General features: G+C 39.6%; 1 protein-coding gene across 1 annotated transcript in view; it reads left to right on the top strand.

Moving 5' to 3' along the window:
* SETD3 (SET domain containing 3, actin histidine methyltransferase) overlaps positions 1-16,002 on the top strand; it is a 56,905-nt gene that overhangs the window by 10,687 nt on the left and 30,216 nt on the right. The window contains exons 4-6 of the mRNA XM_032234083.1: positions 3,674-3,822; positions 12,041-12,113; positions 12,748-13,004. Of these exons, the coding sequence (XP_032089974.1) occupies positions 3,674-3,822; positions 12,041-12,113; positions 12,748-13,004 (479 nt within the window). The remainder of the gene's footprint in view (positions 1-3,673; positions 3,823-12,040; positions 12,114-12,747; positions 13,005-16,002) is intronic.

The following is a 16,002-nucleotide window of genomic DNA, read 5'->3' as shown; positions in this document are numbered from 1 at the left end:
CTGATAGTGGTTTGGAGGCCTGTGTCGCTGGAACTAGCAGTGACCCAGGCCTGCCACGCACCCGAACTGGTTGTTCGCTGTTGTAAGGCATAGGAGATCATGTTTCTGAATTTCCAGCCAAATCTTCCCCATCTCAGACAGCATATTTGGTAAAACCCTAAGAATTCATTTAAAATACATCAAAGAGGATAGAAATTAAAATCAGACTCCATCTCCTATAAGGCAGTTGGCTGAGGGAGACAAGTAATGTGTTCCTGTATCTGCAGGGAATACATTATATTGGCCAATTTATCTGTTTGTTTGTATTCCCCTTTTCATTATTTTTACAAATAACTCATGGCAGTGAACATAACACACCTTCCTCCTATTTTCGCCATAACAACAACCTTGTGAGTTGGGTTGGGCTAAGAGCAGACTGGCCCAAACTCACCCAAAGTGAAAGAAATACATTATGCTGGCTCATTTGACTAATAACAAGTAGCTGCCTGATAGCATTAATACTTATTTAGAGAATCAGTTACCTCAATAGCTCTTCATGGACATTTATGGGGCATAACTGTGATCAGAATCTTATTCTTTTCATTAACCATTATAATAAAGTAAGTTGGCATAAGCAGATACAGCCTTTGGGTTATCTGTTATATGGAAATGCCATAAATCATTCTAATTGCTCCTGGAATATTGCTAAAGTTGTTCCATTTCCTGTTATCTATCTTCAGGTGACTGAGAATGGTACTGGGATTTAGCATATGGTGCCCTTCTAGTCACCAAGATGAATTCATCAGTACCTACTTAGGAAGAATTAGCTATAAATAACTACAGCCCAGTGATGGGTTCCGAATCCCATCGCAACTGGTATGCTGCGATGGGGCCAGGTGTTCACCACGGGCACACACAGTGTGCACGCATGCGCACCCACCACCCTGCGATGCTCCAGCTGCTCGGCGGAGGTCATGCAGGTCCCGTACGCTGCATGTGCATGCACAAATAGCCCAGTTAGCTCAAATAGAGGTAAGGAATGAGGGCAGGCGGGTGGGCCCTCCAAAGCATTGTTCTGGTACGGTGGCCGCTGCTCCCAGCTGGCACAGGTACGCCCGTACCAGGGTGTACCTCCCAGAACCCACTACTGCTACAGCCACTCTGAGGGAATATTTATGTTTCCTAATGTCTACTTTACCAATTTACCTCATTATTATGTATTGAATGTTTGTTGATAATTACATCAGTTTGTGTAAATTTGTATTTTGAATAATAAACCTCACTTTGATTGCCTTTTTCTGAAGTGGCACAGCTTATTTTGGGTGGCAAAATGTTTAAGCCTTGCTTTTTAACAAGAAATGGAGTTAGTCCATTCTGTTTAAGTCTTTGTCAGGTTAATTTTTTCCATTGTCAAAACTCAAATTCTGTCTCTGTGCATGCATTACAGAAGTTGTCCTGTCTAATTTGTTTATTAATTCCATGACTGAATCAGTGAACATGTCACACTATCATGGTCCCAAATTAGCAGGTGCAAAATTGTGATATTTCTGTATGAAAATAATGCAATTCATCACTGTTGCTGTCCAATAAGTCTTAGAAAGGCAATGGAATCTATAATCCAATACCATACATAGAACAATTTCGCACTTGCAAAAATCTAAAGTTATGGTCATTATTTCAAAGGCCAAAATGCAAACACATTTAAATACTTGAGAATGGTTTTCCATCCCAAGGAAACTGGAGGAACTGTTGTACTTATGTCTCCCATTGATATCAGGTTCTTCAATAGTCATCAAACATTTTTTTAAAATGCTTGATGACTAGTATTAGCAGTGTTAAAAGTTTTCCGTGCTACAATCTTGGTCCAAATACTGTAAGGAATCCTGACCTCTGTTTTGGGAAGAATGCTCATGTGAGACCAGTTTCATCATAAGTCATGACAGTCAAGTGGTCCAAAAGACCAGTTCCCTGCAAAAGTTGTAAATCATGTCTTGTGACCATGGAATGCTGCAACTGCCTATAAAGGGAAACTGATTGCTAAATGCCCAAAATGCAATCAATCATGTGACCATGGGGGGAGTGCCACATTGGAATTCTGGATCCAGGTTGTTAATATATTTTGGGAGGAGTTGTGATAACGTCAAATGGTTGCTAAATGACCAATCATTAAGCAAGGAATACCTGTGCCTAAAATTGAGGTTAATGCATTGAGGCTAATGTTAAACCACTAGATAAAGCTTCCAATAAGGTTTATGCCCACTAATGGGAATGATTTTCATCAAATTGGAGTAATGTCATACATAAAAACAAATGATATAAGGATATAACCAATTTCGTGTATTTAAGTACAATGACAATAAAGATTATACTTATACTTATATCAATTCATATGATCCTTGGCATTTGTTTGTACCAAACGTACACTTCTACAAACAGAAAATTATATTAAATTCTACCTACATTTTTTTTCTAACTTAGGTATAATATTTTCCCCTTGACATTATATATTCTAAGGTCCCACATGAAAAACATGTTTAGAAAATGTATTCTATATATTACTATAGAACATATAGAACTGGGATATCAAAAGAGTCCAAATGTATTATTGATTGTACAGTGTATAGAATTTATAATCTTATCTTATGTGGTTAGGATTGCTTACATCACCCAAACTGATATACACAACTAAAACTTAAATTATAACACTCTAGCAGCATATATCCATAGTAGATAGTTCTCATTTAATGATGGTAAATGACTATAGCAATCCTTGCAGTCCATGTTGTGTTGTCAAGCAAAGATTGCAGGTCACTAAATCCTCCTTGTGACTTCTCACTGGCTTTCAACAAGCAAAGTCAATGAAAAAGTTGGCAGGAAGTTACAAGTTCTGGCCTGGTCACAAATAGGCTAGTGTGCAAGTATATGGCCGCTGTGCCGTGAGTTAGACAGGAGGTGGGTGCTCTGAAGAGTGGGAGGCTGTGCATGTGGCTGCTGCAGTCTGGCACTAGTATGACCACATGTGGGGTGGCTATTTCAAAGGATGAGAGGGCATATTGGTGGCTTCTGCAACTATGAATGAGTTCAACTAGGCAGCGAATGGGTGCTGTGGAGTGTGTGAGGGGAAAGAGGAAAGTGTTGGAAGTGAAAGCTATTTACAGGAACGACTTGTAACTTTATCTACTGGCTTCTCCATTGACTTTACTTGTGGGAAGTAAGATGGAAAATCACAAATGGCAATCATGTGAATGGGATACTGCAACCATTGTAAGTACAATCTGGTTACTAAGTGCCTAGATTACTCTCACATGATCAGGAGGTTGCTGAGGTGACTGGGATTTTGAAGACTGGTGGTAAGTACTACTCACTCAGCACTATTGTAACTTTGGATAGCTGCTGAATGAGTCATTATTAATGACTTACAACTGGTTATTTTATGATCATTTGGAATTATGGCCCATAAAGCACTTCCAGCTGTCATAAAATGTGCTGTCCTTCCCTGCTGTCACAAGCCAACTATTGATGCCAATACCACGAGCTCAGAAGTACATGTAGTTTACTTGCATATACACTCAGGATGCACTCTTTGACTTCATAACATTTTCCACATAATAGCAGTGATAAATGAATAACATACATAGGCTTACTAATAGCAATTTGTTGTATATTTTTTGTCTTCCATTAAATGTGAACACAGGTTTATCTATTATATTTGATGGGAAAAGAGAAGATTATTTCTCTGAATTAATAAAATGGGCTGGAGAGAATGGTGCAGCCACAGATGGTTTTGAAGTGGCTAATTTTGGAGAAGAGGGTTTTGGATTAAAAGCCACACAAGATATAAAAGTGAGTAAAAAATTACTTTGCTTTTTTATCTTTTTCTACTTATTTATTTCTAAATATTGAATACTGCTTCAATCAAAATAATTTGAATGGTGTACAAAAGTAATATCCCATAGGTAACCATAGAAGGATGTGTGATTCCATTCCTATTCATAATTTTGGAAGGAAAGAATACCATGAAAAATGGGATTTCCTAAAATGGGATATTTTAAAGTTGAATTTCAATGTTGCAACCTTGGGATGCTGCAAGATCATGATTGAAATGCTGGTGGTTGCCTATGTATGCCTGCCTTTGCTTAAGGAATGGCAAAAAAGTGTCACAATATTTCATTATGCTTGGGTAGATTTGCCAGCTTTTTAAAATTGTCTGAGAACTAAGTACTTCTCTTATTATACTCTTCTTATACTTCTCTTCCCAATATAATTGTGATGGGCTAGGTACAGAGTTAACACAGCAACAGAGGTAACAATGTTCAAACCACTCCTTTATTGCACCAAATTTCCCCAAATTGTCCCACATTTCTGGCAAGTCCTAGAGCAAAGTGATCACACATACACCTCCAGCAACCTCTGGCTACAAATAGTCCTGCCCAACCCTATGAGCACAATGGCTGAAAAGCAAGAAATCCAGCAAGGCAAGTTGAGGAGTCCAGGAAGCAAAGGAGCAAGGCAATTAATCCAGAAAGCCAGAAAGAATGCAAGGAATCCAGAAAAGTTCAAATGTTGGCACTCAACACTCCATGAATTCAGTGTTTCTTCCGGACAAATGTGCCTCCCCACAATGTCTCCTTAAGTCTCAGTTCCCAGGTGTGCTTTATGAAAAATAGTAGGTCGCTCTCCTCCTGAGTAGTCGGGTCACTCTGCTGTTCTCACCTTCTCTCCACTCTGTGTCCTCGAGGATCAGATGGGAGTGGCCCTTGCTCATCGCCTGAGTTCTGTCTCTCATGTTCACTGCTTAGCCTCTCTTGGTCATCCTGGCCCTGTTCCTCCGGGACTATAAGCCATCCTAATCCTGAAGAGCCCTGGCCTGACTGAGCCTGCTCCTCCCCATTTTTCTCCGAAGCCAACGAAGCCGCCCCCTCAATTTCTGTTAGCTCCAGTTCTGGCTCCTCTTCCTCTGCAGATTCATGCTCCAATGTGGGGCATTACAATTACCAAGTTAATTTACTGTGAAATATATATTTATTTTGGTCAGAAAAAAAGGATGTAGCTTACACTAGTGCTTACAGTTTTGCCAGATTTTTCAGAAATGGTAGTAGACACTAAACATTTAATTAATTTATAATTGTCACCTTTATTATCTTTCAAGAAAAACATCTGTTAGGAATCTCATCCTGTAAAGAAGTGGATCTAGGAATTACTTGGCTCATGCATGTAGTATTGGTCAGTTCAACTCATAAATTTCACCATGTCCATGATGAATATAAAAGTCAATATACAGAAATAAATAATATAAATATTAAATTTTAAGTAACTAATTATTTTAAGAGTTACTAAACACACTAGTACATATTTAGCATGATACCGTATTTTCCCCAAAATAAGACAGGGTCGTATTTTCTTTTGACCCCTGAAATAAGCGCTTTGCCTTATTTTCAGGGAGGTTTTATTATTTTTGAGGTGCAGGAGGTGGCGAGCATCGTAACCTCATTGTTGCTGCTGTGTTGCAATATTTTCAGGGAGGGCTTATTTTGGGGGGAGGGCTTATTTTAGTGCATGAACTCTAAAGCCCAATTGGGCTTATTTTCTGGGGAGGTCTTTTCAGGAAAACAGGGTAGTACCTCTCCAAGGTAGGAAGCAATGGCAAACCGCTTCTTTTTGCCAAGGTTTTCTTGGCAGTAACTTGTCTGGGCAGTCACTAGGAATCAACACTTGACTTGAAGGCACACAAATACATATCTCTCCTTATATGCTGATTTCAGAGGGGGGGAAAATAGGGATTTTGACCTTTTCAGATATATCATGCTCCAAAATGCAATTAAAATCTCACATATAATGTCTATAATTTTTTTCTTCATTTATCTATTGCATTATGTCTGACTAATACATTTTAGAATATACATAATAACTGAGTACAGTGCTATTCATTCATTAAAACTAGATATAGTTAATACTGTGATCATTTAGAGAAATTAAACCTTTAGAAATGAGTTTATATCAATATTACATGATTTTTAAATTTGATAAATTTGGACCATAATTCTTCCACTGTTATGTTGCGACTTGTTCTTTAAAGTTTTCCACCCACTTTATCATGCAGTTTATTTGTTCCTCCTCCATATCATATCGGAATATTTTATATATATTTCCTTAACAGATGGTACTGATTTTGTATAAGTATTTCCAATTCTGTTATATTTCTTAGTGTTCCTGTCTCATACTTAACATCAGAATTTATCCTTATAATAATTAAAATAGGTAGTCCTTGACTTACAAGCATCCATTCAGCAACTATTTGAATTTTTGACAGCACTAAATTAATGGACTTGTGACCCATGCCTGAAATTACGATTGTTCCTGAACTTCTCCAATCATGTGATAAAAATTCAGGAGTTGCATCTTCCGCCGATCCCCCATTTGTGCACTTTTGGTCCCCTTTTGTCTCAGCTGATATTCACCATCATCCTCTTGCTCCTGCTATTCATAGGGTATGCCCAGCCTGAATACCAGGTTTTATGGGGCTGCCTCCATCTGTGAAAAATAAAAATAAAAGCATGAAGTGCTTAAATGGACTGGAGAGTGCCAAAACACCCCTTTTTGCCATGCTTCTAAACCATATATAGCTGGCTTTGCGCTGTGAAAAAAGGAAAAAAGCAGAAAGCTTTTTCCATTGTGCACAGCACAGTGCAAACCCCGCCCAACGGTTTTTTCCAAAGTTAAACCAATAATTGTTTTATTGTATTATAAAATGCAAATAATACAGAATACAGATGATAGCTAAGAATAATGGTATTTATGCAATAGAACCTAGAAATTGTTAACATGATATTAGAAAAATTATATTAGTGTAAAATTATATTTAATTTTACAAAAATGTTAATTAACATAAGATTGCTTAAATTATGCAATTAATGCCAAGTACAACATTTATGAACAGTTTCAAAATATATTGAATTGTTTTATAATGTGATTTCATTTCAGATCTAATTTCCAAAATTCTCTGGATAGTTCTATATGTCTTTCCAATTTTGATATGTTTCTTGATTATTACATATCAAATGTAGATGGTTCATTGAATGGGTTAGCTGACAGCCAGATTCTTTACACAAAATATTAATTTTTCCATGTGTTAAATATCTTGTTTTTTTTTTTATGGTCATTGATTTTATATCCAGGGAAATCTCAAAAGTTGTGAATTATTTTCATCAACTATTTACCGTATATACTCGAGTATAAGCCGAGTTTTTCAGCCCACTTTTTGGGCTGAAAAAAGCCGCCTCGGCTTATACTCGAGTCTACAACTGGATCCGGCAGTGCTGTTGCCTGTTGGAGGAGGAGGAGGCGAACCAACCTGCCATCGCCAGCCACCGCCAGCCCCGCTGCTCTTCCCGCTCCCTTCCAAGCCCCACAGTCCAGCGGACAGAGCAGAAACAGCCCCGGGGCTTCGCTGCCGCTCCCCGCATTTTTTGCACGGGGATCCCTTGGAGAGGGGATTCTAGCCTGCCACCGCTGGCCACCGCCAACCCCGCCGCTCTTCCCGCTCCCTTCCAAGCCCCACAGTCCAGCGGACGGAGCAGAAACAGCCCCGGGGCTTCGCTGCCGCTCTCCGCATTTTTTGCACGGGGATCCCTTGGAGAGGGATTCTAGCCTGCCATCGCTGGCCACCGCCAGCCCCGCCGAGAAGAAACCTCACTGATGCAATCCATGAGAAAAATATACAAACAACATCAATAGTATAAAGCAGTGGTCCCCAACCCCCAGTCCGCGGACTGGTGCCAGGCCGCGGAGTACCTGGCACCGGGCCGCGCAGCGGCCGGGGGCCATGATCCCTGCTGCCTCTTCACCCACACGCGCAGTCTGAGATCAACCCCGGGACTCGAACCCGAGAGCCGCCTCTCCGGTCCAAATCCCACTCCCACCCCGGCCGCCTTGGTAGCCCGTGGAGACGGAGCGCGTTCGGTTAGCCGCTACCTGGGGGCGCTGTCCCCATGACATCACCGCGGAGTCCTCGCCTCCTTCCCTGGCGAGGCTTTCTCCCCGCCAGCCAATCAGAGGCCAGTCCCCGGGCAAACGGGGACAAGTTGCTGGCCGGTCGAAGCAGAAGCGGGAGATTGGAGGGGGGGAGAGAGAGCGAGAGCGAGCGCTGGGCGGGTGGCAGCGCGTTACACAGCGGACTAGGCGCGCCGCGGGCTGCCAACCCCCCCCCACACACACACGTACACACACTGCCTCTCTGGCAATTGGCTGCCCAGGAAGGGAGCGGGGAGCTTTCACAGATAGGAACGTGATGGGGTTTGTTTTCTTCCCCCACTCCTGAGCCCTTTTTTTTTTTTTTTTTTGCTTGCCTTCTGGGGTCTCCGCCGTGGAGCAGCTGAGGTCAGATGGGGAGGCGAGGAGAGAGAGAGCGAGAGCGAGCGCTGGGCGGGTGGCAGCGCGTTACACAGCGGACTAGGCACGCCGCGGGCTGCCAACCCCCCCCCACACACACACACGTACACACACTGCCTCTCTGGCAATTGGCTGCCCAGGAAGGGAGCGGGGAGCTTTCACAGATAGGAACGTGATGGGGTTTGTTTTCTTCCCCCACTCCTGAGCCCTTTTTTTTTTTTTTTTTGCTTGCCTTCTGGGGTCTCCGCCGTGGAGCAGCCGAGGTCAGATGGGGAGGCGGGGAGAGAGAGAGAGAGAGAGAGAGAGAGAGAGAGAGAGAGAGAGAGAGAGATGGGCGGGTGGCAGCTGTCTGTGAAACATCTTCCCCTCCCCACCTCTTGGGCAGCCAATTGCCAGAGAGGCACGGTGGGGGTGGTGGGGGTGGTGGGGGTGGAAGGAAATAAAAAGAGAAGTTGCCCTTTCATTTTGCAATCTCTCTCTACGACCTTGTTTCATTCTCTTCCCTTTTGTTTCGTCCTCATTTCTCAATCTCAGCAACTTTAACACTTTTGGACTTCAACTCCCCAAATTGCCCAGCCAGCTAGAATAGATAGATAGATGGTGGATAGGTGATTGATAGATAGAGAGGGATGGATGGATGGATGGATGGATGGATGGATGGATGGATGGATGGATAAATAGATAAATAGATAGATAGATGATAGATAGATAGAGGATATATACACATACACGCATACACACATACATACACAGAGAGAGACAGAGACAGACATGGATGGATATACTATAAAGAATAATCCAAACTCCTTGGATGTTCTGGGCACCTTTTTCCCACCTGGGCCTATTCACAGATGCCACTTCGGAATCTTTCTCAGGTTCCCTGACTCCTGTTTGGGCACACTCCCTAATCTGGTTCAGTGGTCTTCAACTCCCCCCCCCAATGAATGGGAAGACACTCCCCCCTCCATCCCCAAATCCTGAATGCCTTTGCCAACTGGAAGGAATGGTGGCTGAGAAGCAGAGTTACAGGGATTCCTTGGAAGAAAACGGCACATTTTTGGTTCTTTTCACCTCATTTTATTCCGTCCAGAAAATGCGGGGAGCGGCAGCGAAGCCCCGGGGCTGTTTCTGCTCCGTCCGCTGGACTGTGGGGCTTGGAAGGGTTTGTGAAGAGCGGCGGGGTTGGCGGTGGCCAGCGGTGGCAGGCTAGAATCCCCTCTCCAAGGGATCCCCGTGCAAAAAATGCGGGGAGCGGCAGCGAAGCCCCGGGGCTGTTTCTGCTCCGTCCGCTGGACTGTGGGGCTTGGAAGGGTTCGGGAAGAGCGGCGGGGCTGGCGGTGGCAGGCAATGGCAGGCTGGTTCGCCTCCTCCTCCTCCAACAGCACTGCCGGATATCCGTCCAACGCTGCGGGGGCGCCAGCGGGAGCTTTGGCGGCTTCACCTCAGCCGCAGCGCTGGGCAGCAAATGTGCTGGTGCTGTTGGAGGAGGAGGAGGCAGCGGCACCTGAGGACAGGACAAGAAGCAATGGAAACTTGTCAGAAGGAGACTCAAGCTGGAAATAAGGAGAAATCTGACAGTAAGAACAATTAAAATCCTAGGAAAATGTCCTTTCATGAAAAATTACTTTTTCAGTTAACTGCCTGACATTAGTTGGGCGAACAGAAATATTAGTTGGCCAATTCTAAAAGGGAGCACCAGAAAGAACTTAAAATATTTTTTAAGAGAGCTGGGTTTTTCATTTATATTATATGTATGAACAGAATTAACACAAATTGCAGATACCAATCAAACATAAAGAAAAAAAGGATGAAATAATGCTCATTTTTAAAAACTCAGTGAAAATAAAAACAATATACCGTACCAAGAAGGTGGCATACTGGTTGTGATTTGATCTCTTCATGGGATCCCGGGGATCCCCTATACAAGTATTTTAATATTGCAGACTTGCAGTATTATAAGTCATACTGATATTATAGAACACTTTAATTAAGCGGGTCCCTTGAATAAACATAACTTTGAGTTTCAAATAACACTGATTTTTTATTTTTGAAATTTACCGGTATCTGCTGCATTTCCCACCCTAGGCTTATACTCGAGTCAATAACTTTTCCAGCTTTTGGGGGTAAAATTAGGTACCTCGGCTTATATTCGGGTCGGCTTATACTCGAGTATATACGGTAATTGCCTTTTGTAGTTCTGTAATAGTTAATACTATTTTGGCTGCATAACGTTTAAGCTTATTCCTCTCCACAGGTTTTAAGACTTGGCATTTATTTATCATCTCAAACTTTTACTGCCAACATTTCCAGAATACTAATGAATAGTTAGGAAGAAAGCTAATACATATAGTCCTTGACTTACAATTATCATTGGGACCAGAATTTTGGTTGCTAAACATTATTGTTGTTAAGCAGGTCATCAATCTCATTAAGTAAATATAATAATCATTAAAATCCTCTGTTGACTTTAATTGTTGGAAGCCAATTTGGAAAGTCACAAATCATAATCACGTGACCGCAGGACCATGCAACCATCATAAATGCAAGTCAGTTGCCAAGAGCCCAAATTGGAACTATGTGACCATTTGGATGGTGTGAAATAACTTCATGAAAACTTTCCTCAGTGCTGTCATAACTTCAAACCATTGTTAAGGAAATGGTCATAAGTCAAGGTCTACTTCTATGCTTGTCTTGTGCCTTTATCTAAGATAAAACTACTGCAAAACTAGCTACTGCAAGTTATCACAGACATTTTCTGTAGCCAGAAAATATAGTAAAGTTTTATTCATTTTTTATGAGCACAATAATAAAAACGTAGTATTGGAGATTAACTGGCCACAGCCAGGGGTTCGATCCTGACAAGCTCAGAGTTGACTCAGCCTTCCATCCTTGGTTGGTAAAATGAGGGCCCATATTGTTGGGCAATATAAGTGGTGTGGTAGCCTAGAGGTGGAGCTCTTGCCTTATAATTCGGAAGCTGAGTTCAATCCTAGGTAGTGACAGATAATTCTCTCTCTGGGTACAGAGAGAAAATATCTGCTGTAAGCTCCGCATAGGCTTCAAGAGGTATCTGGCCATTAAATGCTCTACTCCAGGAGTCTCAAACTGGCAGCCTGTGGGCCGGATGCGTCTCACACAGGCAACCCCCACCCCAGTTTTGCGAAGGAAAAATGTTGTGAAATGTCATGTGATAGCAATGTGATGCTGCGAGTTTGACACCCGTGCTCTACTCTATTCAGTTGTGCCAACTCTACCTCATTGCAAAGGATTAGAGTCTTTAAAAGAAAAAAAATTCTTGGGGCCAATATCCTGACTTTGTAAACAGTCCAGAGAGTTCTGTAAAATAATATGGGTTATTATAAATCTAACTGCTAAATGCTATTTTGTTGAAAACATTTACAGAAATTTGAGTCTGATATAATCCTTCCTTTGTTCATTTGGCATGAAATAGCCCACATAAAGAGAACTGTACATGCAGTCCAATCTCTTATTTTGTGCCTAGGCAAATAACAATTACATGATTAACTTGAGACCAAGAACGTATCCATTAGGAAGACACGCAACTCATGTAATACTTTACAAGTTTGCAAAAAAGGAGCTGGGTTACTATCTAAAGTGTTATGTTTATTTGATATATATACAATATTGTGAACTATTTATGTGGTCCTTATAGGCAGAAGAACTTTTTCTCTGGGTTCCCAGAAAATTGTTGATGACCGTAGAGTCAGCTAAAAATTCAGTCCTGGGTAAGAAGAATTTTTGAAAGTATTAACAGATAAATCTAAGGTGTATTTATATGATGTTTTCTATGGAACAATGCTGTAAGTTCTCAGAATTAATAGACAACCATCTATTTAACAGTAGTAATAATTAAATGTCTGTTTTTAAGTAATGATGTAGGGAACCTGTAGAAATTATGAATAGTTATTTGTGTTAAGATTTCTATTTTAGCAAAATTCCTAAATTTGATAAATGTTTGAGTATTCTTAATTATAAATGTTTGTCTGAGTCATATCACTACAATTTATTGTGTTCATATCAGAAAAAAAAATCAATGAAATAATATAATGAAGATAATCCCACAAACCTAAATTGTGTCAGTGGATTTAAAGTTATGCTATATTAGAAGATTTAGGAATAATAAAGAACCATACTGGTAATTTTTTTTTTTTTTTTACAAAAGTTACCTCTGTATTTTTTTCATCACAGAACTTTCCTCCTTAATAGTTAATATGATATATATTTAAATTATTGTCTTGCGTATCTACCTCCTATGATAGGAGATAAATACATTCTGGTATAATGTAGATAATTGTTAAATTTTTTCCCCTTAATTTTAGAAGGACTAAGATTTTCTTACAGGGTTTTTTTCTTTTTAAGGTTCTCTATATTCTCAAGATCGAATTCTTCAAGCTATGGGCAATATCACATTAGCTTTTCATCTTCTCTGTGAACGACACAACCCTAATTCCTTCTGGCTACCTTATATCCAGACTCTCCCAAATGAATATAATACTGCTCTTTACTTTGAGGAAGTTGAAGTTGAATATCTTCAGTCAACTCAGGCCATACACGATATTTTTAGCCAGTATAAAAATACTGCCCGACAGTATGCCTATTTCTACAAAGTTGTACAGGTAAGAGGATAAAACAAATTGCAGTATATATGAATTATGTGCATTAAAAGCATGTAAATACATTTAAAAGGTTCCTTTTTGTATTAGTTTTGAATAGTGCAGAAAACAATTCACATTGTTTGTAGTGCTTGTTTTTTTAATACATTCTTATGTTTTAGCAGAAATTTTTTGTCATGTTCAATACTATGTCCTTTGCTATTAGAGGTTTCAAGATCATATAAATTCATACCTTTATATAGAACTTTTTATAAAAAAAATTAAATGCTTTTCAAATAATAAAAAGGAACAAAACACAAAAAATATTACATTATCAAAAAATAATAAACGGTTCAAAGCGAAGAAAAATACAATAAATTAAAATACAGAACATATAATGTTACAACAGTAAAAATTACAATTCTCTATATAATTATCTAATGCAAATATTATGATATACCTATCTTATATATCTATCATAAAGTAAAGATAAAGGTTCTCCTTGCACATATATGCTAGTCGTTCTCTACTAGCGGGCAGTGCTCATCTCCGTTTCAAAGCCAAAGAGCTAGCGCTGTCCGAAGACGTCTCCATGGTCATGTGGCCGGCATGACTAAATGCCGAAGGCGCACGGAATACGGTTACCTTCCCACCAAGGGTGGTGCCTATTTTTCTACTTGCATTTTTACATGCTTTCGAACTGCTATGTTGGCAGAAGCTGGAACAAGTAACGGGAGCTCACTCTCTTACGTAGCGCTAGGAATTCGAACTGCCGAACTGCCGGCCTTTCTATCAAAAGCTCAGCGTCTTAGTGCCCCTCTGATATCTATCATGCTTTTTATTTATTCTATTTTGTACAAATGAATCCCATATTTCATTATACTTTTTGATGGCATGCAGCATGATGTGGTGAGGTTAAGAGAATTAAAGAAAAAAATACTATCCATTAGGAGGAGAAATGTTGTTTTACATCGGCAAAAGGGACAGAGCTTGGAGGGAAGGTCTGAGACTTTCTGAGCTGTCATTGTTCAGCAGATAGGTGGTTATGATCTAAGTATTGTAGACAAAAAAGACTTTTGATCTAAAGTTCATAGAAGAGAGGAAGATAAGTAAAGCTGTGTAGAGAAGTAGATGATTGACAAGACTGTCCTTGTCTGCCCTAGCTGATTTGAAAGTTGGCAATAGCTGGAATAGTCCAAAGGTCTAATTAACTGATTATTAAGAGAACTTTCTTATGCTAGGAAGGAGGGAATAATATTAAACAAAGCAAAATCTTGTTAAAGATAGAGGTAGCAATAGGTAGAGGAAAAAATGAAAGTAAGACATTATTAATTATTTAAAAAGATACTGTGAAATTTTATAAGAGATAGAAAAAAATATATTTTAAAAAGAGCTTTATTAAAAGAGCCAGTTCAGTGCAATGGTTAAAGGCACTGGACTAGAAGCCTTAGGCATAAAACTAGCTGGACCATTTGCTCTTACTCTCAGGGAAAAGTAGCAAATCATTTCACAAAATTTGTTGACAATTAATTGCATTATCCATATATATTTACCAGGAATTAAGACTGACTCAAAGGGGGAGGGGACGGGACGGGACACAGGAAATATTTAGGAGATGAATTTTTGAAAAATAAATTCACTATAAAATGATGCACATAATGAACTTTACTTTGTAATCAAAACTATTTTATGAATAAAAATACACCAATTGGGCAGGATCTTGGGAGCTGGATGATGTAGATAAGTACATTGTACTTTATTATTCCATCATTTTGTGTGTGTGTGGGATCCATAAAGGGAAGCATTGTTATGATTCTTTGTATTTGTGGCCTTTTTGTTAACTCCATGTGTAAAATATTACAACTTAATCCATTGAACCTCTTATACAATTAAGTGTTTGTAGAGATAAAATTTAACCCTAAGTTCTTCTACTTAACATAAAACTATAGATTGAGTACATGCAAAGATTTTTGACAGGAGCATGTTTACAGGCAAGTTAGTGCAGTACAGGAGAATATATTTTCATTGATAAATTGGTATCATGGCATCATGTCCTTTTAATTCACAGTACAATTTTCTTCTAAATGCTTCTGCTTCTAGCCATTTGTTCCCTGTACTGTAACTAGCTTTTTCCACAACTTTTGTGTAGGTGTCCATAGTTACTAAGGCTTTATATTGCAAAGACAAGAAAATATTCTCAAAGTTTAACATAGTGACAAAACATTTTATTAGATTTGATTTTGGGACACCTTAAATCAACCAATATCTTCTTAGATAACTATTCAGTGTGCAGTAAGCTTTTATTGAAAAGAATATTTCCTACATAGAAATGGGTATATCATATAGTAAAATGTGAAGTTTCCGTAGTAAACAGTAAAATCTTTCAACACTGTTGTTTAATTAAATAAAATCTCTGTTGAAATATATTCTACTTCCTGCCTGCCTTTATTGAATTACAACGTCAATTTACAACAGTTTTGAACATTTTTAATATTTTAAAATGAAAGATTTGTACCTAGTGCTAGTATTATCATAAAAACATTTTGGAAATTAGATTAGACAAAGTAGTCCCAGATTGCTTTTAAAACTATGTTCATTTTTTTTCCAGACAATATAAAAAATATGTTATCTTTAGTGAAGCGTGCAAACCAGCGTTTGCATTTCCTGCATTGGATGAGGAGAGCACATCTTTCTCTTTCTGCCCTGGCCACTTTTTACAGAGGCACGATTGAGACCGTTTTTAACAAACTGAATCACTGTTTGATTTGGTGGTAGCATGCCCCATATAGAAGGTCCATACAGAGAGTGGGAAGGACAGCTGAAAAGATTATAGGAAGCTCGCTTCCCGTTATTCAGGATACTGCTTAAAAGCACTATGTGCTTAGAGCTCGAAGCATTGTTAGAGACCTGCATACACCCACTTCACAGTCTGTTTCTCCCTTCTGGGAAGAGGTTTCAAAGTATCTACAGCAGGACTACTAGATTCTGTAACAGATTTGTTCCATATGCCATCCATCTTGTA

The sequence above is a fragment of the Thamnophis elegans genome, chromosome 1, assembly GCF_009769535.1.
Source record: "Thamnophis elegans isolate rThaEle1 chromosome 1, rThaEle1.pri, whole genome shotgun sequence".
NCBI classification, from domain to species: domain Eukaryota; kingdom Metazoa; phylum Chordata; class Lepidosauria; order Squamata; family Colubridae; genus Thamnophis; species Thamnophis elegans.
The sequence above is the reverse complement of the archived record's forward strand: the minus strand, read 5'-3'. Positions and strand labels throughout refer to the sequence as shown.